This window comes from Salvelinus alpinus, chromosome 12 (genome assembly GCF_045679555.1).
Source record: "Salvelinus alpinus chromosome 12, SLU_Salpinus.1, whole genome shotgun sequence".
NCBI classification, from domain to species: domain Eukaryota; kingdom Metazoa; phylum Chordata; class Actinopteri; order Salmoniformes; family Salmonidae; genus Salvelinus; species Salvelinus alpinus.
This window is the reverse complement of record NC_092097.1, coordinates 42,917,442-42,940,249: the sequence shown is the minus strand read 5'-3', so window position 1 is coordinate 42,940,249 and position 22,808 is coordinate 42,917,442. Positions and strand designations below refer to the sequence as shown.

The 22,808-nt window shown below is 42.4% G+C and overlaps 4 protein-coding genes across 54 annotated transcripts in view; 1 reads left to right on the top strand and 3 right to left on the bottom strand.

Annotated features, from left to right (window-relative positions):
- Positions 1-31: 31 nt before the first annotated feature.
- zmat1 (zinc finger matrin-type 1) lies at positions 32-8,462 on the bottom strand. Of its 2 annotated transcripts, none has more exons than XM_071336504.1 (7): positions 8,299-8,462; positions 5,726-5,829; positions 5,098-5,172; positions 4,325-4,472; positions 2,183-2,452; positions 1,879-1,969; positions 32-1,730 (listed from the first exon to the last, which is right to left on the bottom strand). In XM_071336504.1, exons 1-7 carry the CDS (start codon positions 8,438-8,440, stop codon positions 710-712), a joined length of 1,851 nt encoding a protein of 616 aa, XP_071192605.1. In that variant the 5' UTR covers positions 8,441-8,462; the 3' UTR covers positions 32-709. The 2 variants fall into 2 exon arrangements, with proteins under 2 accessions (XP_071192605.1, XP_071192606.1); XM_071336505.1 differs by having other exon boundaries at positions 5,726-5,826.
- Positions 8,463-9,401: 939 nt separating this feature from the next.
- On the bottom strand, positions 9,402-11,466 carry LOC139536189 (progonadoliberin-2-like). Its single transcript, XM_071336506.1, has 4 exons — positions 11,268-11,466; positions 10,191-10,336; positions 10,003-10,086; positions 9,402-9,676 (listed from the first exon to the last, which is right to left on the bottom strand). Exons 2-4 carry the CDS (start codon positions 10,326-10,328, stop codon positions 9,638-9,640), a joined length of 261 nt encoding a protein of 86 aa, XP_071192607.1. The 5' UTR covers positions 10,329-10,336; positions 11,268-11,466; the 3' UTR covers positions 9,402-9,637.
- A 2,617-nt stretch (positions 11,467-14,083) lies between these two features.
- On the top strand, positions 14,084-17,804 carry LOC139536186 (putative nuclease HARBI1). 7 transcript variants are annotated; one of them, XM_071336503.1, is made up of 11 exons: positions 14,084-14,460; positions 14,756-14,826; positions 14,914-15,090; positions 15,181-15,242; positions 15,325-15,411; positions 15,499-15,540; positions 15,609-15,782; positions 15,862-15,897; positions 15,996-16,550; positions 16,832-16,943; positions 17,038-17,804. In XM_071336503.1, exons 1-8 carry the CDS (start codon positions 14,303-14,305, stop codon positions 15,895-15,897), a joined length of 807 nt encoding a protein of 268 aa, XP_071192604.1. In that variant the 5' UTR covers positions 14,084-14,302; the 3' UTR covers positions 15,996-16,550; positions 16,832-16,943; positions 17,038-17,804. The 7 variants fall into 7 exon arrangements, with proteins under 7 accessions (XP_071192604.1, XP_071192603.1, XP_071192599.1 ...); XM_071336502.1 differs by having other exon boundaries at positions 15,609-15,897; XM_071336498.1 differs by adding an exon at positions 16,620-16,735 and having other exon boundaries at positions 14,084-14,826; positions 15,499-15,782.
- A 2,778-nt stretch (positions 17,805-20,582) lies between these two features.
- cast (calpastatin) overlaps positions 20,583-22,808 on the bottom strand; it is a 74,858-nt gene continuing 72,632 nt past the window's right edge. For all 44 annotated transcript variants that reach the window (XM_071336451.1, XM_071336481.1, XM_071336470.1 and 41 more), the window contains 3 exons: positions 22,408-22,437; positions 22,183-22,289; positions 20,583-21,746 (listed from right to left, as the gene is read on the bottom strand). In XM_071336451.1, the coding sequence (XP_071192552.1) occupies positions 22,191-22,289; positions 22,408-22,437 (129 nt within the window). In that variant the 3' untranslated portion in view covers positions 20,583-21,746; positions 22,183-22,190. The remainder of the gene's footprint in view (positions 21,747-22,182; positions 22,290-22,407; positions 22,438-22,808) is intronic.

The following is a 22,808-nucleotide window of genomic DNA, read 5'->3' as shown; positions in this document are numbered from 1 at the left end:
TTGTAACCCTATATAAAACACAGGAAATCACATTTTTGACTGCACTGGGCCTTTAATGTCATTGCAACATCATATTATTTTACGCCGTGAAGTGAGCTATGTTACTTCAAAATGGATGTGCAATAGAGTTGCGTGTCGAGGTTGCCGACAACATGACATATTCCTTGTACGCCCATCATCTCGCTGTCAGAAGCACGTTATAGCAGACGTAATAAACAGTCATGGCAGCTGATGTGAATAAACTATATTACATTCATGACACAAACCCGTATTTTACACTAAGCATATGGCTAGCCAGCTAGCATTACTACACTACTGCTTGTGTCATGACTGTGTAAAGTCAGTCGTCGTAAGCCAATGTTGTTGTCGTTGTTGACGTCTGTAATGTCCGGCGTGACAGCTGTAAAACTTGGAACATACTTAACGCGTTAAGACGTCTAGTGACATCATCAAGAGCTGACAGTTGGTGAACATAAAAAAAACAAGAACATGGGAGCTTGTTTGCTGCAAATTGTGATGCCAAATGGATCGGTAACATTTCTTCATGCGAGCCTACTTTGCTTAACAAAGTTTGGGAAGCACGTAGAACTTGGTTGCTTTTGTTCATGTTCACCAACTGTATACTTTTTATCATGTCACTAGACATATTTGCATTGAGTATGTTCCTGGCTTTAGCCTTCAGATGGTGGGATCCAGGAGGGTCTCTGCATCACAAGCCTATGATGGACTCATCCCATAGCTTTTCCTCCTCTGTCCTGGTGTCCACTTTCTCCTTGGTCTTCTTCTTGTCTTTCCTGTGTTTGGCCTTGGTCTCCTTGGCCTGCTCCCTCTCCCTCTCTTCCTGAATCTCAGCCTGAATATGCACCTCCTTCTCCTCCCCTCCCACCCTTTCCTCTGTACACTCTTCTTTCTCCTCCTTCCTTCCTTCTTTTTCTTCATCCTCTTCCCGGCGTTTCTTTACCCTGTGTCCCTCCCTGTGACTCCTGCTACTATAGTGCAGTCTTTTTCTCTTCCTCTTACTCTCTTCCTCCGCTTCTTCGTCATGCTCTCTTCCTCTTCTCACTTCTGTGTCGTCATCTCTTAGACTTTTCCCTCTCCTCCTCCTCTTCCTCTCCTCCGAGTCCTCCTCTCTCGCCCTCCTCCCTCTCTCCTTCATCTTCCTCTTCCTCCTCTTCCTCTCTCTGTGCCTGTAGTCACTGTCACTGCTGTCACTGCTGTCACTGCTGTCACTGCTGTCACTGCTGCTGCTGTAGGAAGAGGAGGAGCTTGTGTAGGAAGAGGAGGAGCTTGAACATTCCTTGCCCCTCCCCCTGGCTTTAGGCCAGCCAATAAAGCCTGCCGGAGCAGATCCTGGGGGGAAGGGCTGAGGGAAAGTGTGGCCCCAGGCTGTTTGCTCATAGGTGCCTCCCTTGAACCCAAAGTGAGTGGGAGGAGCCTGATAGGGCGGGCACCAAAGGGGAGGAGGATAAAAGGCAGCAGCAGGATGCAGAGGAAGAGAGGTGAGAGGAAGAGAAGGGCGGGAAGAAGGAGGAAGGCCCAAGGTGATTTTATTTTGGCTGTCAACCTTGCCGAGGTTCGCTTCTTCCTCCTCCTCTTCCCCGGTAACCCCGAAGCTGGTTTTTGGGGCTATACCGCGGGCCTTCTGCACGTAGATGTAGTCGGCCAATTCATCTGCGAACGAATCATACACCTTCTTCTGAGACTTGCATAGGTCAACAACCTTCTTCTCTCTGATGGGACACAGGGTGAGAGCCAAAGGGTTACATACTTTGACATAGTGCAGAGCTGGGAACTTAGTGAAAATGATCTGTTTTGGGGAAACAAAGTGTGTTCTTCATGAAATGTATGAGGTCAAAATGAATGTGGCTGTCCTCTTACTTGATCTGGTGCTTGTTTCCTTGCATGTGAGCATGGTACATCTCCACAGAGTCAAGCTTAATGTTACACACCGGACATGTGAAGGAGTTGGCTGAAAACAGAGGAATAGTGGACAGAATATTATAATTACTCCTCAGAGGAGACAGAAACCTTGTTTTTGCATTTTGGGAGAAGATGGAGCTATTTGAGGGATTAAAAGCCTTGGCCAATTGCTTCCTTTCCTCTCCAGGCATGCTTTCCTTTCCACCCATTTCACTGACCGGTCTATGACCACAGACAGATAGACAGTGTAGGGCATGGGTACCTTGTGCAGGGTCCTCTCCCAGGTCTTTGAGCAGCTGCTGGCGGGAGTGGTTCCTATGGTGCTTGCGGCCGGCGTAGTGCTGCTGGGCCATGTGGGGGTTGTTGAAGGAGGCGGCACACAGGCGGCAGTGCTTGTTAGGGTCACTCAGGTCCACAGTCTCTGAGGTGTTCTGGGGTCCCTTCCCCCCCTCCTCGACCATTCCCTGGTCAATGCCAGAGGCCTGGAGTGGGCCTGGTATGGCCAACCCGGGGCCCCTTTGAGGGAGAGTGTCTGATAGCGAAAGAGAGATGTGTGGGTTCAGTTTTAACCACTGACTATAATATTATTAGATTACTTGTACTAACCTGCCTATTAGGCAGCGTGAAATAAACTTTAACACAATGAACACACTACAGTCATATAAGCAGTACTTACCTGTCAATTAGAGTGATATAGGCTGTCTATTAGACAGAACTTACAAGTCTATTAAACAGTGTGATACAGGCAGTACTTACCTGTCAGTTAGACAGAGTGATATAGGCAGTACTTACCTGCCTATTAGACAGAGTGATATAGGTTAGACAGAGTGATATAGGCAGTACTTACCTGTCTATTAGACAGAGTGATATAGGCAGTACTTACCTGTCTATTAGATAGAACTTACCATTCTATTAAACAGTGTGATATAGGCAGAATTTACCTGTCAATTAGACAGTGTGATATAGGCTGTAATTACCTGTCTATTAGACCGTGTGATATAGGCTGTACTAACCATTCTATTAGACAGTGTGATATAGGCTATACTAACCTGTCAATTAGACAGAGTGATATAGGCTATACTAACCTGTCTATTAGACAGTGATATAGGCAGTACTAACCTGTCTATTAGAACGTGTGATATAGGCTGTACTAACCTGTCTATTAGACCGTGTGATATAGGCAGTACTAACCTGTCTATTAGACAGTGTGATAAAGGCAGTACTAACCTGTCTATTAGACAGTGTGATATAGGCTGTACTAACCTGTCTATAAGACAGTGTGATATAGGCAGTACTAACCTGTCTATAAGACAGTGTGATATAGGCTGTACTAACCGGTCTATAAGACAGTGTGATATAGGCAGTACTAACCTGTCTATTAGACAGTGTGATATAGGCAGTACTAACCTGTCTATTAGACAGTGTGATATAGGCTGTACTAACCTGTCTATAAGACAGTGTGATATAGGCAGTACTAACCTGTCTATAAGACAGTGTGATATAGGCTGTACTAACCGGTCTATAAGACAGTGTGATATAGGCAGTACTAACCTGTCTATTAGACAGAGGGAAATAGGCAGTACTAACCTGTCTATTAGACAGAGTGATATAGGCAGTACTAACCTGTCTATTAGACAGTGTGATTAGGCAGTACTAACCTGTCTATTAGACAGTATGATATAGGCTATACTAACCTGTCTATTAGACAGTGTGATATAGGCTGTACTAACCTGTCTATTAGACAGTGTGATACAGGCAGTACTAACCTGTCTATTAGACAGTGTGATAGGCTGTACTAACCTGTCTATTAGACAGAGTGATATAGGTTGTACTAACCTGTCTATTACAGTGTGATATAGGCTGCACTAACCTGTCTATTACAGTGTGATATAGGCAGTACTAACCTGTCTATTAGACAGTGTGATATAGGCTGTATTAACCTTTCTATTAGACAGTGTGATATAGGCAGTACTAACCTGTCTATTAGACAGTGTGATATAGGCTGCACTAACCTGTCTATTAGACAGTGTGATATAGGCTGTACTAACCTGTTTATTAGACAGTGTGATATAGGCAGTACTAACCTGTCTATTAGACAGTGTGATATAGGCTGTACTAACCTGTCTATTACAGTGTGATATAGGCTGTACTAACCTGTTTATTAGACAGTGTGATATAGGCAGTACTAACCTGTCTATTAGACAGTGTGATATAGGCTATACTAACCTGTTTATTAGACAGTGTGATATAGGCTATAGTAACCTGTGTATAAGACAGTGTGATATAGGCAGCATTAACCTGTTTATTAGACAGTGTGATATAGGCTGTACTAACCTGTCTATTACAGTGTGATATAGGCTGTACTAACCTGTCTATTAGACAGTGTGATATAGGCAGTACTAACCTGCTGGCTGGGTGGTGGGATAAAGGGCCTGTTTTCTCAGGTTCTTGGCATGGACCTTGCCGTCGTAGTGGGAGCGGGCCACCACCGGAGAACTGAACACCATGCTGCACAGCTCACAGAAGCGGTCCTTGTCCATAGTGATTCCTCTCTGCTCAACACAACATCAGACACCCACACTCATAACGGTAACAATAACATGATATTCTACAACCTTTCAGAGGAAGTAACAATAATGCTCTCTAGAAGCTTATTGATTTCACCTGGATCGGGTTGGAACGCATTGGACCATGTCGGACCCATTACAATAACACTTTAGGGTTGCGATCATGGCATTCACGGCAGGTAGCCTAGTGTTTAGAGCGTTTTGCCAGTAACCGAAAGGTTGCTGGATCAAATCCCCGAGCTGACAAGGTAAAAATCTGTCGTTCTGCCCCTGAGCAAGCCAGTTAACCCACTGTTCCCCGGGCGCCGAAGACGTGGATGTCGATTAAGGCAGCCCTCCGCACCTCTCTGACTCAGAGGGGTTGGGTTAAATGCGGAAGACACATTTCAGTTGAAGGCATTCAGTTGTACAACTGACTAGGTACCCCCCTTTCCCCTTCTGATGGTTGGAACGTCAACACAATGCCTAATTTTGATTTCATCAGGATTGGGTTCATACAATTGCTACCAGAAGCTGGATTTACACACACACACAAATGACTTGCCTAGTTAAATAAAAATAAAAATGCAAATAACATTTTGTCCAGGCATCTGTTCCATCAAAGTCTTACCTGGAAGTCTTTACTTCGTTTCTCATCTTTCTTGGTCTGCACGTAGAGTCTCACTTTCTGAGCATGCTTCTTTCCCTGCAGTCAGAGGAGGACATTATCATTTTTTCTCTAGCTTCTTTGCAGAGGAGCTCAAACTGTACAGTTGGCTAACATTAAGACATTCAGCTCGTAAAATGAACACACTAAAATATGATGAAGATGGTTTCTGTTGAATTAAACTTGGGTTGGTGGGTAGACAGACACATTGGTGGTGGGTGGAGCGAGTTACCCCCAATGACAAGTGCGTTGAGACCTAAAGGAATGTACTGTTTAAACGTTATTGGTTATCATAATTACAACACTCAACCGGTGTCGCTCATTCAGCCGACAGAAACTTTCAACCGGTTCTCCCCATTAAGCAGCGAGTCGGAGTCAGAGGCCGAGCCTTCTCTGGTCTCTACTCCTCCCGTTACGGGGTCTGAGACGCCGAAGGCTCCCACCATTAGCTCTGACAAATTGAAAACCCTAGTCATTGGCTACTCCATTACCCGCAGTATTACTTAAAACGAATCATCCAGCGATCATACACTATTTACCAGGGGGCAGGGCTAAGTGTTGAGACGTGGAAGACGGACACACACTCACATACCTCGTAGTGTGCGATCCTCTGGGACTCGAACAGCAGAGAAGCCTCACACACATGGCAGTGGCTGTCGGTGAAGAGACCCTTCAGGTCACTTTCTCCCAAGTCTGCTGGGAACAAGGAACGATCCTTTAACATTTTTGAATGTTCAGAGAACGTTCTGAACAAAAGAATGCCTGGATGAAAGACAAAATACACAATACAAATGAAATCCTCAAAACAGAAGATAAATATTTGCACCATGCTGTGAAAAATAGAGTACATCTGTTGTTGTTGTGATTGCATGAATCACTGTGTGAAATGGATAATAAAGTTGAAAGAAAACACAAAAGAGAAAACTTGGGACATCGACCCACATGTGTACTGTACATAACCAAGACAAAAATAAAATAACTATGAAACATTGAGCTTATTGAAAGCAGCATCTGAGTTAAGAGCAACCATAGGTCTTCACTCAAGTCAACATCTTTGTCCATGTGTGCAGATGAATGAGAAAATGTTTGAACATTTGACAGAATGGAGAGGGCAAGTTGTAAGAGTAAGGATATGTGACCATTTCGTTGGAAGACACAATATGAAGAACCAACCTCACTACTCAGATTCAATTTTCTCGACCCAATGACTGCCAAACCTGAGTCTTGCAATAAATCAATGTCAGTCTTTGTTGCAAGTGAATTTCCCCACTGATGTTTAAATGTTTATATGTGACCTACAGTAACACTCATGCACTATTTTGATTCATATTAGATTGATAAGATGTCATCTAATTTGGGGGTCATTAGGACATTTTCTACTGATCATTTTGACAACAGAACATAGACAAATCACTGTTCGCACATAATGTAGACACTGATATGGTGCTGGAGATCATGAATGTGAGGTTAGAAAGTGCCCCTTTAATGTGATGAACTGGTATGAAAATCAGTGAGTCTAACCTACTGTGTCGATTGTGTAGGGTGAAAACTCAGTTCATTACATGTACACTATATACTTCACTACAAAATGTATTCCGAGTATCAGATGTCTGAAGCCAAAACACTCTTACTATCACTTTTACTGAATTGATCATTCCAAATGCTGTCAAGGCTCATTCTGAAATATAATAACAGAAAGCAACACATACTGTAGTCTCTTGCATGCAGACTGTGTATCATGTACACTACCATCTTTCTGTAGAAGGAAGGACTAAAATTGAATTCACAGATGTAGCTGAAACTTTGGGTGAGGACAATGTACTGTTCCTCTGCCTAGTCACAAATAATTTTAACTGTACCCCAATCATAAACCGTAAAGAATGCCTTAAAAACACTACTCAATGTTACTGATAACTTATCTGTCTTGCTTATAAAGTGCCCATATTTTGCCTTGACTACACCCTGTAATATTCATTTAGAAATCAACTGTTTCCTTTCCCACTTGTTTGCTCTCCTAATTTTGAGAGGACTCCATGGAGAATAATTCACCGGCAGGCTACATACTAGGTTCATTGACGCATGCCCATGCTTGAATCTTTCATCGTTTCAAAACCATCTACAATTGAGAATGCACTTAGTGCTATTGCTAGAACTCAAAATGGCTATTGCTTCCACAACCTTTACTTTCAAAATGTCCCATAAAGAGACTGGATTTCTACACACATATACTACTTTAAAGTACAGTACTTACCAACTGTTAACCGCACCCTTTAGTGATGGTAAACAAGATAGCAGAAATAGAACTGAACTTGATGTTCAGAAGGTTTGAACACCAGTGTGTGGGATTTTCAATATGGCTGATGTGAATTGACAAAAATGGCATACAAGTCCCTTACTACTGCACAAGTTATATAGTTATATTAAGTATAGCAATGAACTGAAAACAACTGTTTGTTGATGTTGACAACCTATTGGTATTGCAAACTCTCTCCAGATAGTCATGTGAGCACTGTGTAGAGATAGCCTATGCCTAATAATGGAATTGAATGTAATACTAGACAAGTCAAAAAGTTTCACAAGAGGTAATATACATTGTAACAATGTTGAACTAGTTAGGCAGCAGTTTTGAATAAATTAGCCAAGACCCTATTTCAAGACTGGTGACCCAGGCAAGACAAAAACAATGTGCCTTGCTGTGTATAGCTAGTTTCTTAACCCAGGCACCGGTTCTGATTGAATAGGACTAGTCAATAATTTCGTGCTAACCCATCCAATGTGACAGCAACTGTAGTGTGGGGATTGTGCTAGCAAATTGGCTTCAATGCAATGGCAGCTACTGTAGGGCCTCCCAGTCAAGTGTTTATACGTATTAACTAACGTATAGCTAATAGTTAGCTAGCTGGCAGTGATTACAAGGATATGCGTAAAACGACGTTCACATGGGAAAGACACGATTGTTAACCGACAGAAAGTGGTCATATAGGATAACTAGCTCGCTAAAGTTGATCCTATCATAGGCTAAAGTGTCTAATTCGACATTTAACAGTTAGCTAACTCGCTAAATTTGAGAACGCCCTTGGCTAACGTCAGCATTGCTAGCTAGCTTGCTACAAACTGGGCATCCATTCACCAGACGCTGTAATTTCGCGTTCTTAATGAACTCACCTTCAATCTGTGAACTATTGGTATTATTAGTGTTTATTACTGTGTCAGCATCTGATACAGAAGCCACGTTATGAGTAGAAATAATGTTATTTTCAGTATCTGACTCCGCTAGCAGCGGAGCACAGATACTTCCCTCCTCCATCTTTCTTCCTATCTGAGCAACGCAGGCGCAATGTGTCCATACATGTTTGCGGAACATGATAACTAAGGTTACATATGTAACCATGGTTATGTGAGTTTATATGGATCACTCCAATCCAATATAGTGAAACATAACATTATTTACTCTCTGTAAAGTTAGAGTTTTGTTTTGACTTGGTTGGGAATTCTGTGTGCTCAACTTGCATATAATAACTGAAAACCTTTTACTGTATTGTTTATGTTTTTCTGCTCAATTGTATTTTCAAATCTGAACAAAAATATAAAGGCAACATGCAACAATTTCCAAATGTTTACTGAGTTATAGTTCATATAAGGAAATCAGTCAATTTAAATAAATTCATTAAGGCCTAGTCTATGGATTTCACATGACTGGGTGGTGGCGCAGCCATGGGTGGGCCTGGGAAGGCATAGGCCCACCCACATGGCAGCCAGGTCGATCCACGGGGAGCCAGGCCCAGCCAATCAGGATGAGTTTTTCCCCACAAAAGGGCTTTATTACAGACAGAAATACTCCTCAGCACCTCAAAATAGTGGAGATATGAACATTACATTTCTGGGAACAGCTCTGATGGACCTTCAGCATGCCAATTACATCTCTAGCATTGTGTTGTGTGACAAAACGGCATATTTTAGAGTGGACTTTTATTTTCCCAAGCACAAGGTGCACCTGTGTAACACTGTTTAATCAGCTTCTTGATATGCCACACCTGTCAGGTGGATGGATTATCTTGGCAAAGGAGAAATTCTCACTAACAGGGATGTAAACAAATTTGTGCACAACATTTTAGAGAAATAACATTTGTGTGCGTGTGGAAAATGTATGGCATTTCAGCTCATGAAACATGGGACCAACACTTTGCATTATACGTTTATATTTTTGTTCAGTATATTTCTATACCTATTCTTTCTTTGGATCAAATTAAATGAAGAGGACAAAGATGAAGACATTAATAACAAAATAGATACTTTATTACAGGAAATGGCATGTGCATGATGTTACATCTGTAATTGAGTCTAAAGGGACAATAAAGAGGGTGCAAGGGTAAAGGAGGGATGCGACATTATTATCAAAATTGATAAACCATAAAATTGGATCAAAGGACATAAGATTAGAATAGAGGTCATTTGAAATAAACAGATAGACAAGGAAGGATTTAAGTCAGCTTCAGTTGATAGGTTACTTTATCTTCTCGAATTCTCTGGCCAGGGCATCCAACTGCAAAGAGAGTAACACCATATGAATTACAGGTGCACTATACCCCCCCTGATACATTATCATTACATTAATGTACTACTGCCTTCCTGCCCTTACACAAATAGATTGCAGTTTTGAAATTGCAGTAAAAGTGCAGTAACTGCAGTCGACTGTGTTATTTTGGATGCAGAATAACTGCAGTATTATATTGCACTCTAACTGCAGTTACACTGCAAAATGACTGCAGTAAAAAAACGGTGTTATTTTGGATGTAGTATTTGCTGCATACTGCAGTTATACTGCACTCTGATTGCAATTTTTTTTCGTAAGAGTGCCCCTGCACTCACAAGAATGTTCCTAAGGATGTTCCTTCGCTGTGGTCTCAGGTAGCTGCATTCTCCTGCCTCACAGAGTTTAATCTCCTCTGAAATCTGAGAGAGAGATAATAGAATGATGGTGACACAAATGGCTACTGTGTATTTTACACATGCATAATATCCATTTGAGTCATTGTGATTGTAGTACTGTGACCCACCTCAGAGGTGGTAAATGAGTCCAGTTCCCGCTTGCCTCCTGGGTACCAGCCATGGGACCAGTGTTGGGAGGAGGACAGCTGGGCTCCCAGACACAGCAGCAGCCCCATCATCAACACCAGCCTAGCCACACTCACCATCACTGGAGCTGGAGAGATGTAAGGAGAGGGAGGGTGTGGGTAAGAGAGCATGAGACACCTGTCAGGCTTGCACACCTTTCACAAGGAAAGAAAGGGAGGGATGGGGGATCGTTATACAATTCACGCCACGGGAACGAGAGAATGTGCGAGAAGGGGGAGAATACTGTGATGACCCTAGAGCTCTCAAGGGAGTTAATTGTCTTGGGACTGCATGCTTGCCTTAGTCTCATAAACCCGACCCTAGGCAACAGTAGCATTGGATACATTGTGGGAGGCAACCGACTGCCTAGGGAGACTATGCTTGCCTTGGGGTTAGACAACTGGGGTTGAACATCTCCTGTGGCCGTACCTACTGCTACATGGTCGCTACATTGTTGTTAGAAGTGTGATGGCGGCGTCTGATCTGCCAGGCAAATTAGGATAATTATTCAAATCTTGGTGAAGAGGCACGATTGGAGAAGCAAAGAGCAAAAAGCAACAAGCCTTAACAACAAGCCTTAAAGTTTTTTGGGTGTGCAGCTCATAACTTAATTTTATGCAGGATAAATATTTAATACAATACATTATTAATATTTATACACAGGGAAAAAAATCTCCACAAACAAAAACAGTACGTTTACAGTGGGTTTCAAAGATCCGTTTCTCATAGGCAATTGTTGTGGGAATTTCTTCTCAGGATTCCACTTAGAAAGGCAGGATTGAAAATAAAGAGCATGTTAAGCTTAATTTTAGTTTCTTTTTTAAAACATCTAATTCCAAAATATATACTGGTACTGCCACCATTCATTCACCATACAATGGAACCAAAACATTTAGCTGTCTATGGGTTTAATGTATACTTCATAGAAAGCGTAAAACCTAAAGCAAATGCAAAAATTCTCTCAGAGCTCACTTTTTAACCCATTGATACCCAATAGCAAAAATCGTAGCAATCCTTACCTTAGATCCTCAGTCTGATAATACTTGTTCTATGGGATCGGTTATCACTGTTGATGTCCACCAAGTCTGTCTATGTGCGCTGTTCACTTCTATTACTTTCTAAGCTGTTGGTATACAGCAACTCAGTATCAAATCACTTTCCCAAGGCGACGATGAGTGTTGTAGAGCTGCTCTCTGATGATATCTCTGAAGTCTCTTCTTCCTCCTCAATTTATGTCCCCACCTCAAATGCCCCCCGCCACCTCCCTCCCTCACTCTACCCCTCCTCGCCCCCATTGCTCCTTTCCCTCCCAGTGGTCAGCTCAGAGGTGTTTAGCGACGCGGGGTGTGCGTAAGATCCACTCAATTCCAATTATCATCTCTAAATAGTCCTGACCTCCCCTGGGATGTTCATCCTGTCTGTACCTAATACCCACCCCCTTCCATTACACTCCCCAGCCAACCTGCTCCCAGCCAACAAAATCAATAGGTTGACATGGTTTACTATAAACATCATGTGGCTGGATGAATCAAGTTCGGTCACTTCATGATGTTCTTACATTTCTTCACACATCACGTTCATGGAAAAATGTATTGGAAGACAAATTTCAACTGGACTGGTTCAGATTTTGTCAGTTGCGTTGAGATTTCAGAACTGTGGAGGACACATAGACAACCTGACAAAACCTGAAACTAACAAAGATTGAACACATTGAATCTTCAATGTTTCTCAACCTTGTTATATCAGGGACCGGCAAGCTACCGTCCTTACTTTACCAGGGACTGGCAACCGGTTGTCCTTCCTGCTTAGAGGGACACCTACAACTAGCACTCGAGAACTGTAATTTCGCTAACAGTCTGTGGGAACGGTCAACAACATTCCAGGATCCAGTGTTGGTCTGCAGACTGGGGGTTGAGGATCACTGACCTAGGCCAAATCTAATTTCCTCTGTATTTGCCCCTGCTTAAAGTGGTGCAGTGGCCTGTCTCGCACCCTCCATCACACCCGAGTGACCGCCAGAACACTTTGACCATGGGGACACCGGATGACAAGCAAACACGAGCACGGGCAAACACACCAGCCGCCACCATCTCTCTTAATTCCAGTCTGACAGGCCTTTTGGCTTGGGTGAGGGGGTATCAATTGGGGACTGGCAAATTCATGTTTAAAATGCATAGGGGGAGTTCCTATCTGGCGGTTGATTGACAGCATGTCTTCTCGCCGTTGACTTAGTTAATCTGCTGACTGACACGGGGCTGCCAATGCGAGGAGGGCGCAGGAGGACATGACGGAGCGCTGCATGAGTCACAGAGGAGAATTCATCTCGCCTGCCAAACCTTCCTGAGACACGGCCCGCCAGCGGAAGCGGATAACTTATTCACAAAACGTCTGAGAGTAGAATGTAGGATCAGTTAATCTAGGATCAGTTTTGCCTTTTAAACCATAATGAAGAGGGGGGACCTGATCCTAGATCAGCACTCCTACTCTTAGACGATGTGAATAGGGGCCTTGGACCTTATCAAGGGTGTGGGACCGTCAAGTTGGATCTCGCAGAGATGGACAATTCCAGTCCCGGAGAGAGCTATTGCAGGGTGTGCAGGCTTTTGTTCCAGCCCAGCGCTAACACACCTGATTTAGCTAATCACTAATCCTGATCTTCAGATTAGACCATGATTAGTTGGATCAGGTGTGTTAGTGCTGGAACAAAATCCTGCACTGAGAGTGGCCTTCCAGGAAGGGGTGTCATGCACCCCAAAAATCTGTGGGGGCACAAAGTACGTAAGGATAGCTGGGTGGTGGAAGTTGGAGAATTTGTAAACACCTGCATTTTTTTCTTCCTGCAAACTAGAGCCATAATCATTATGCTTATGTTTATTTTTCTGCATATCTAAGCATACCTAAAGCTGTCTATCCTACTGACTGGTGGTTCTTTTTTTAAAGAAAATAAATATGATTCTTTGCATCTCTGCTAAAATCTGGGTAAAAGATGGAAAGGAATGCGAGTCTTATTCAATACATTTAGTAATTGCTTGCCAGCAGGCATGCAAGCTAAAATAGACAAGCTAGCTACTCTAACTTGATAGCATGAAATGGCTGCTTGGTAGCTAGTTATGAGGTTAGGAGATTAGCGAGTCCAGATAGGTTCCCAAAGCCAACATCATAAAATTGCTAGGTGGCTAGTTGTATTATAGAAACAAAATCAAAACATAGATTTGTTCTGTTTAAAAATATGAGGGGGCACCTGCCCCTGTGGGCATGACGCCTCTGCTTCCAGGTCCAGAATCCTCCCATTCCTGCAGGAGTAGCTTCAATCAAGTGCTTACTCCAAGCTGTAGATTCTAGATAATGTATTATCTGGTTATGGACCACAGGAGGTTGGTGGCATCTTAATTTGGGAGGATGGGCTCGTGGTAATGGCTTGAGCGGAATTAGTGGAATGGTATCAAATACACAAAACACATGGTGTCCATGTGTTTGATGCTATTCTATTCACTCTGTTCCAGCTATTATTAGGTGAAGTCTTCCCCTCAGCAGCCTCAACTATAATAGACTACTATAACATTCAAATAAAAATAAACATATTGCTTCACACACATTCCACCACAACCCCTGCTGCAGTGTGTTTTGTCCTATATTTTTAATCCCAGCCCCCGTCCCCGCAGGAGGCCTTTGGCCTTTTAGTAGGCCGTCATTGTAAATAAGAATTTGTTCTTAACTGACTTGCCTAGTTAAAAAAAGATATAAAAAAAGAAAAGAGAAATTTGAGGGTAAGGGTTAAACTCTTAACTGAAAAGCCAGTCCAGACAAACTCAATAACAGTGCATGACCTGGGGCCTGTTGCACAAAAGTAGAATTAAGACATCCGGGATAAATGACTCAGCTGAGCTCAATGAAGCCAAAACATGTGCGTCCAGGCTTAATTGGTTGCACAAAGACCAAGCCAGGATGAGCAGACACGGATTCATTAAGCCAGGTGAAACCAATCCTGGATAGGTGCGCGCTCACGGCTCACTCAAATAGACCCCGCCACAGATCACAGATTAACTGATTTACCATGGCAACTAGAGCCGCGTACTTTTCCCAGTCGGAAGCACAAATCCTCATGGAGGCATACGAGGAGGTAAAAGATATAATTAAGAAGAAAGGCAACACCGCCACAGTGATAAAGCAAAGAGAAAAAGCGTGGCAAAGTATTGCAGACCGCCTGAATGCGTAAGTAGTGCACAATTACACACTCACCGCTCCGCTGAAACATCACAATTACAATTCAAATATTTAATTCACATCTCCAAAAATGCAGTTGTACTGTAATTATGAAACGGTTAAATTTTTAATTGAAATGCACTGCAGATATGAGTGAAATTGTGTAAAGTAACTCCATCACACTGTATAAAGCTATGATAATTTTTTTGATATTTTTACTGAAAACAAGACAAAAATACCAAGTAATTTTTTGCAGTGTGACTCCATTAAATGTGTGTGTGTGTGTGTGTGTGTGTGTGTGTAGATTAAACATGAACGGGCCAAAACGGACATGGCAGCAGGTCAAAATCAAATACAAGAACATTCTGCAGAATGGTATGGTCCCTGACTAATATTTAACAAAGCACAAGCATATATTGTACCCAGAAGGTGCCTGCTCACACATTGTCTGTACTGTTTTAGCAGTGAAAAAGAATACCCACAGACAAGGCACGGGTGGTGGGTCACCAAAGGCTGACCTTACCCCAGCAGAGGACATGGCCTTGGAGCTAAATAAAGGCAGGCCCGTCTTAGAGGGTATCCCTGGGGGGAAAGAGACGAGCATAGGTTCCTCCCAAGATGCCACCCGCTTCATTCAAGGTATGTCCTTCCATCTCTACATGGGATACAACCACATTCATATTGAATCAATTTGGACTGTCTGACTTTGGTTTACCTATTGCCTTGCAGTGTCTGGCAGCACTGTGTTCCTGTTAGAGCCACCAGCACAAGCACCAGACGATGCTGATCCAGTGAGTACTCCATCAAAGGCATACTGTAGGCCTGGCATGTCTTGTCTACTAGCTTCAATATGAATCCGATTAAATGTGATAGGGTGAAGGCCCCAGTGCAGCAGCAACAGCACATGATGGAGACGATGATGAGGAGGAGACCATCTCTCTGGATTCCAGAAGGCATGAGGTATCATGTTAAGACTGTGAAAGTACTATTTACTCTACAATGGTGAGGAGTCCTCATCAAAATCAAAAAATCTAATTTCTTTTACAGGACCCAGATGCTATACAGTGGGAAAACCAGCCTGGCAACATAGTGCGTATTAATAAAAGGACACCACATCCTGCCAAATTCCAGCTGCGCTAATTGTATTGTGTTCACAGAGCTCACAAGCTATCAGAAAGTTGTATGGCAACCACCTCCGGCGCCAAATAGAACTGGCAGACATAGACATTCAGTACAAGAAGAAAAAGATGGAAAATCTTGCACTGGAGTCCGAAATAAAAAAGAGGACAATTAGGAAACTGGACCTTGAAATAAAAAAACTTGAGAGGGATGTGAGATATGCCTTCAATGTACACTGTATGCTAACTGTAACACAAATGTATTAATCATTATTTTTCTTTCCTCCCCCAGCTCCAAGAAGATGACACAGCTCAAAATAAAAATTAGGTATATTCTCGTAAAGTCAAGTGAGCCATGACATATGAGCTCTTATTGTGAGCACACAGGACGGTGGCATCTTTCTAAGGTTTTTTTTATTTTCCCAGCAATCAGTACAACCAAGTCATCGTTATAAGGCATCGCCCTCTTTTGCCCACCCCCCCAGCACCAGGTGTGGCCACTAGCCTATATGAAGGCCCAAAATTGTGTGTTCCTTTCTGCTCTGACAATGGCATGCCCATTCGTGCGAGATGTGGTGGATGAAGAAGCACTTGTGCTGAGGAGAGCCTTCAGGCGAGAAAGGGTCTTCAGGGACCGGTTGGACCCACTGGCCTTCCCTGATGACCATCTATATGAAAGATACAGGTTTTCTGCAGATGGCATCAGGTATCTATGCAGACTACTGGGTCCCAGGATTAAGCACCGCACTGCACGGAGCCATGCACTGAGTGTGGAGCAAATGGTTTGTGTGGCCTTGCGCTTTTTTGCTAGTGGAGCCTTCCTGTACTCAGTGGGGGATGCAGAACAGCTGAACAAGGCCACAATTTGCCGCACAATAAGGAGTGTGTGTCTGGCTATCAAAGCATTAGCAGATGTCTTCATCTCCTTCCCTGGCCACAGAAGACTCTGTGACATCAAAGAGGAGTTCTATAGGATTGCAGGTAAGAGGATCTACAAATTACAGGACAACTGTTAACACATAGTAGGATACTCATTACTTTGTGTGACAGGTTTCCCCAATGTCATTGGTGCAGTGGACTGCACACACATAAGGATAAAAGCCCCCTCAGGTGCCCATGAGGCCGATTTTGTGAATAGGAAATCCTTTCACAGCATTAATGTTCAGGTGAACATAACTTTTTGATATTGTCCATTGACGAACACTCTGCATTGCCAGTGATGTGCATTGATTGGTGTAATATTCCTCATCTTATGATTTCAGATGGTCTGCAATGCTGACTGTGTGATCAGCAATGTTGTGGCAAAATGGCCTGGCTCAGTCCATGACTCCAGAATCTTTCGGGCCTCTGAAATCTATCAGTGCCTATCACAAGGTAAGCCACACAACCCCTATTTATAACCATCATGGCTGTGTCAAGAATATCACTGTGTTTATGAGGTAGTAATGATGAGATTTTGTGTTGACAGGTGAATTCTCTGGTGTGTTGCTGGGAGACAGGGGGTATGGCTGCCAGCCTTTTCTCCTGACACCTTTCACAGACCCCCAGGAAGCACAGCAGGCCTACAACCATGCCCATGCCAGGACCAGAGTTGAAATGACCTTTGGCCTCCTGAAGGCACGCTTTCACTGCCTTCACAAATTAAGGGTCAGCCCTGTTAGGGCATGTGATATTACTGTGGCTTGTGCTGTCCTCCACAATGTGGCCTGCCTGAGGAAGGAGAGGGCCCCCAGAGTGCCACCAGCCATGGACTGGGACAATCCGGCAATCTTCCCTGATGACGACAGTGGTCGGCTGCTGAGGGACCAATATGTGTTGAATTATTTTAGTTAGTATGTGTGCTTTCAATTTTGGTTAAATATGTCCTGCGGTGGCAGAGGAATTTGGGGTTTTTTGGGTTCGTTTTTTGACGAATTTGGCCTCTTATGATGTTTGTGCGGTATACTGTGTGTAATACAAGGCTGCAGGGAGGCTACTGCATCCATTCATTTGTCTGTTCAGTTGATGTGTATGGATTTGTCCTGCATTTATTTTAGTGTGCAGACATGCAGGGTGTGTTATATACAGACCTTTGAATGTGTATGTATCATTTTGTATAATATGCTTGGATTCTGTGCTTTCCATCTTGTAGAGTCACTGTGACTTCAGTTTCGAAAGGAGCTGATGGTTTACCTGCTTTGTTTTGTCCTTATTCAATAAAGGAACATAATGTTACACATTGTGTTTTTATATTCATATGGAATGTGTATTTGTTTATATGACAGAGTACTAGGGCCACACTGAAGAAAAAGGATAAAGTCATACATTTATGAGGCTGGTTCTTTCTGCAGAAAAGCTACATATTGTTTTTACAGTTTTGATACTTATGACAATGTGATACTTAATATTCTGGCACATCAGCATGTCTTTGTTTATGAAACCATACTGAAGTACAATTTCACGAAATGCCCCACATCTGTCATTTTAACAACTGTCCTCCTTTAAAACAACTGGTTACAATATTATGACTTGTGTTTTTTTCCCCTCTGTGGCCCTAATATTCTATCATTTTATATATAGCCTTATAGTCTATGGGAAACTGTAAATTATCTAATGATAGCAACATCATCTAAAAATCATTTTTTATCCAAAATCATTGAAATTAATGATCACAAACGTTTAAATAATAACAGTGGGTCTAGTTATATGTGATAACAATGTATAGTGAGCAGTGAAATAACTATTGGTTTCCATTTGTGGTGACTGCTGACTGACATTAGGGATGAGATTAAATAGATCCTGGAATTTAGCCTGGTCTGGAGCAGGCTAGCTCCACAGAATAAATCTCCATGGTAATTTATACCATAACATATCCTCCTGCCCCCTATCCATCTTTAGTGCAACCGGATTACGGATCAATTGAGCCAGGATCACCAAGATATCCTGGCTTAATCCCTTATCCTAGTTTTGTGCAACAGGCCCCAGCTCTACAACTGCCAAGTCGTGCAAAGGTAGAATATTTATTGACATCATCAACATCACAATTATTCTTTTCATTATATAAATGCCCTCATATCTTTGATAGGGTTGATTTGGATAATCAAAGTAGGATTTTCCATTATTGAATGGGGTTGAACATTGTAAAACATTTATCCCAAATGTCTTCTGTGTTTGACTTGTGTTTTTGCAGTGGGAAAGGTGGACCCTAGTGCTCCTGTGATTTGATTGTTTGGGCCCCATTGGCTGCTGGCTGTGGCCTCCTCTTCCTCTTCAACATCACCGTATCCCATTGCAACCATGAGTCCTGCATTCACTCACCAATATACCCCCATGTACACATGAAACACCCACCCACCAAACAAAACAAGAGTATTGAACCAACTCATATAAATATGCTGCCTTCATTTTTCTGTTAGAATGTACACTACATAACCAAAAGAATGTGGACACCTGCTCGTCGAACATCTCATTCCAAAATCATGGGGATTAATATGGAGTTGGTCCCCCCCTTTGCTGCTACTCTTCTGAGAAGGCTTTCCACTAGATGTTGGAACATCGCTGCGGGGACTTGCTTCCATTCAGCCACAAGAGCATTAGTGAGGTTGGGCACTGATGTTGTGCGATTAGGCCTGGCTGTAACGTTAAGATTTCCCTACACTGGAACTAAGGGGCCTAGTCCGAACCATGAAAAACAGCCCCAGATCATAATTTCTCCAACACCAAACATTACAGTTGGCACTTTGCATTTGGGAAGGTAGCGTTCTCCTGGCATCTGACAAACCCAGTTTAGTCCGGCAGACTGCCAGATGATTAAACGCGATTCAGGCGTTTCCACGGCTCCAAAGTCCGGCGGTGGCGAGCTTTCATATAATTTCCACCACTCCAGCCGATGCTTGGCATTGGGCATGGTGATCTTAGGCTTGTGTGGGGCTGCTCGGCCATGGGAACCCATTTTAGGAAGCTCCCCACGAGCATTTATTGTGCTGACGTTGCTTCCAGAGGCCGTTTGGAACTCGGTAGTGAGTGTTGCAACCGAGGACATACGGGGTATGCGCTTCAGCACTCGGCGGTCCCGTTCCATGAGCTTGTGTGGCCTACCACTTTACGGCTGAGCCATTGTTGCTCCTAGACGTTTCCACTTCACAATAACAGCACTTAAATTTGACCAGGGCAGAAATGTGACAAACTTACTTTTTGGAAAGGTGGCATCCTATGACAGTGCCACGGTGAAAGTCACTGAGCTCTTAAGGCCATTCTACTGCCAATGTTGGTCAAATTATATTGCATGGCTGTGTGCTCGGTTTAATACACCTGTCAGCAACGGGTGTGGCTGAAATAGCCAAATCCACTAATTTGAAGGGGTGTTCACATACCTTTGTATATATAGTGTATTAACATTTTCATATACATTTCCATATTAAATTAATTATAAAAAATATTAAATCAATATTTTTATTTGTTCATTTAAAACGTTACAATTATTTTGCTTTAGAAAGAAGCAATGCCCACATTACAAAAGACAGGACATTTTCCTTCTTTAATATGTCAAACATGAGTCTTGTTATGATGTATGCAGCCTAGAAAATCAGTAGTTGAAAAAAGAGAATGTCCACACTTTTGGGAGTTTTCTCCCCTAAAAGTCCAACTGAGTTTGTAGTTAGAAAGACAAGCTTCTCTTATATTCAGGTCGAGAATGGCAGCACCATCCTATAGCCAACAACAGACTTTTCTAAGCCTGGTTAGTGTTTATAATAAAGTAAATACAATTTTCTCTGTAAAAAACAAGACAAGACCTTGAGTCGAGGTTGAACACACGTTCCAAAACTGAGAGGCGGAAGGAGCTTTGTAAAGCTTTGCAAAATAAAATAAAAAACACCTGCGCTGCTTTGTACAAGAGAAAGATTGTCCTAATATTACATGTGAAAATGTTTCTAAAATATTATGACTTTCTTCCCCTTAACTGCAACACAGATATACAGTAAGTTCCCTATACCGAAAGACCCTTTTACACAAATGTATTATACTACTGTCGTGTCTTGTTATAGGCAGTCATTTATTTATTGGCAATGTACATTTTAGGTTACCCCATGTTAGCTACAAAAAGTATGTTTCTGTTTTCGGTTGTTGAGGGTGGCACAAGGAGTTACTTCAGACACATGAATGCTGAATACACACAACACAATTATTATTCACATATTTGTATTTATTTCATTAGAATTCCCATTTCCAAAATATCTCTCAAGTTTCAAGTTTGAGACCTGCACCTAAATATGTAGAATTCTGTGATACCATCTTGGGGAAATAATCTACAAAGCTTTGGTCTTTTTGACTAGAAGTGATAGCCCTTTAAACTGTGTAAATTACACAGTGTCCTTATATCTAGAGCAAGTCTTTACAGTATACAAACAAAGACAGTTTACAGACGTAGTGACTGCCTAAGTTAACTTCTGTGTCCACCTTCTGAAACCAATAAATGCTTTTATAAGGCAAAGTACACACATATATAAACCCTTCTTAATAGATATTGCTTTACAGAAAGTAAAAATATAGAATTGCTCTCAGATGCATCCGTATCAAGCAGATCATTTCCTGTAAATCCTTTTATACGTTTCAATATTGAGCAGACTATGCTGTACACTAGTGTATTATGGTGGGTGTCCAGTTAAGAGAAAACTCACTTTTCTGTGTACATCAAGATTGGACAGACATCCCAAACCTACATAACCCCTATATACTGTTCCTAAACACATGACACTCACTATTACCCCCAATGCTGCAGCAACGTCACTGCAATGTTGGGGCAATGCAGACAGTTAGCTAGGATGGACAGTCAGTCAGGCCACTTGTGGGCAAAGCCCAGATTTAATTTTCCTTACAGGATTGGACAGATTCTCTGTCAATCCTGGGAAATAAGTCAGGACAAACTCCCTCCCTCGCTCGCTCTCTCTTTATTTTGCTCTCCTCATCTCAAATGAAAGAAACCAAAACTAGTACAATCTTCTGTCATTTGCGAAAGCAAGCAGGAAAGTCATTGCACACTGTGGTGTGTGTGTGCACATGCGCATGTGTGTAAGTGTGTGGTCATGTTTGTTTTTTATCCAGTATATGTTCTCCACCATTTAGAAAAATAGAATCATTCATAGCAGCTCCCTCAGGTGACGCCACCGTGTGGCAGGGGACATGTAGTGCGCTAGAAACCTGCAATATATCAGAAACATACATCAGTCAATGTCACAGGAGAAGACTCAAAAACCTGTTAGAAGATACTAATAAGTGCCAGGCCAGTAGATTCAAACTAAAAAGTATGTATGCTAGTACTTTAGGGAATAAGAGACATGCAAACATGCATTACAGTCACATTGTCTCCCTAGTGGCGCAGTGGTCTAAGGCACAGCATCTCAGCTAGAGGCGTCACTACAGACAACCTGGTTCGAATACAGACTGTATCACAACCGGCCGTGATTGGGAGTCCCATAGGGCGGCACACAATTGACCAAGCATCGTCTGAGTTTGGCCGGTGTAGGCCGTCATTGTAAATAAGAATGTGTTCTTAACTGACTTGCCTAGTTAAATACAGGTAAAAAATAAAATAAAAATGGTTTCAATAAAGATGGTTGAGTCTTGTAGTCCTTACATAGATGTCTAGCTCTTGCCACCCTTATTTGTGGATGCTGACACTACGTCTGAACTCAGCTGTCCAGACAGGTGGTCTATGGATGACGGATCCTCCTCCCTTTGTTTCTGAGGCAAAAGTTCAAGTCAATTAGAGGACATTGATACCAAATCACATGAATATGGGCATGTATCTCAAATGATTATTAGGATCTAATTTCATTCATGTTTTCTATAGTATCCTTACCTTTGACTTTGACCTTGACTTGCTCTTGCTCTGCAACAAACAAAGTTGAGACCTTGGTCAGAGTGGATTTAACTTCAGGGGGCACCATGGTCATATGTGATATGGGAGACTTGTAAGAAGTCTGGTTAACACTAGAGGGCGCTGTAAGACAATCAACAACGACTGTCTCTATAACCAGAGAATCAATGGTTAGACTGGGATTCAATTAAATCAAGGGTTTTAAGCAATGTCTTTTAAATGCAATGTCTGATTGAGCTGACATAAGCAGCGTTTACTGTGAATGCAATCTCCGCGACCGCAGGAACATTGCCTTTTAAAGCTGAATTACCTATAACCTGCAATTGTATTAAATCCCGGCCTTCGTTAGCTTTTCCTAAACTAGAAGTCTACATTAGAAAAAT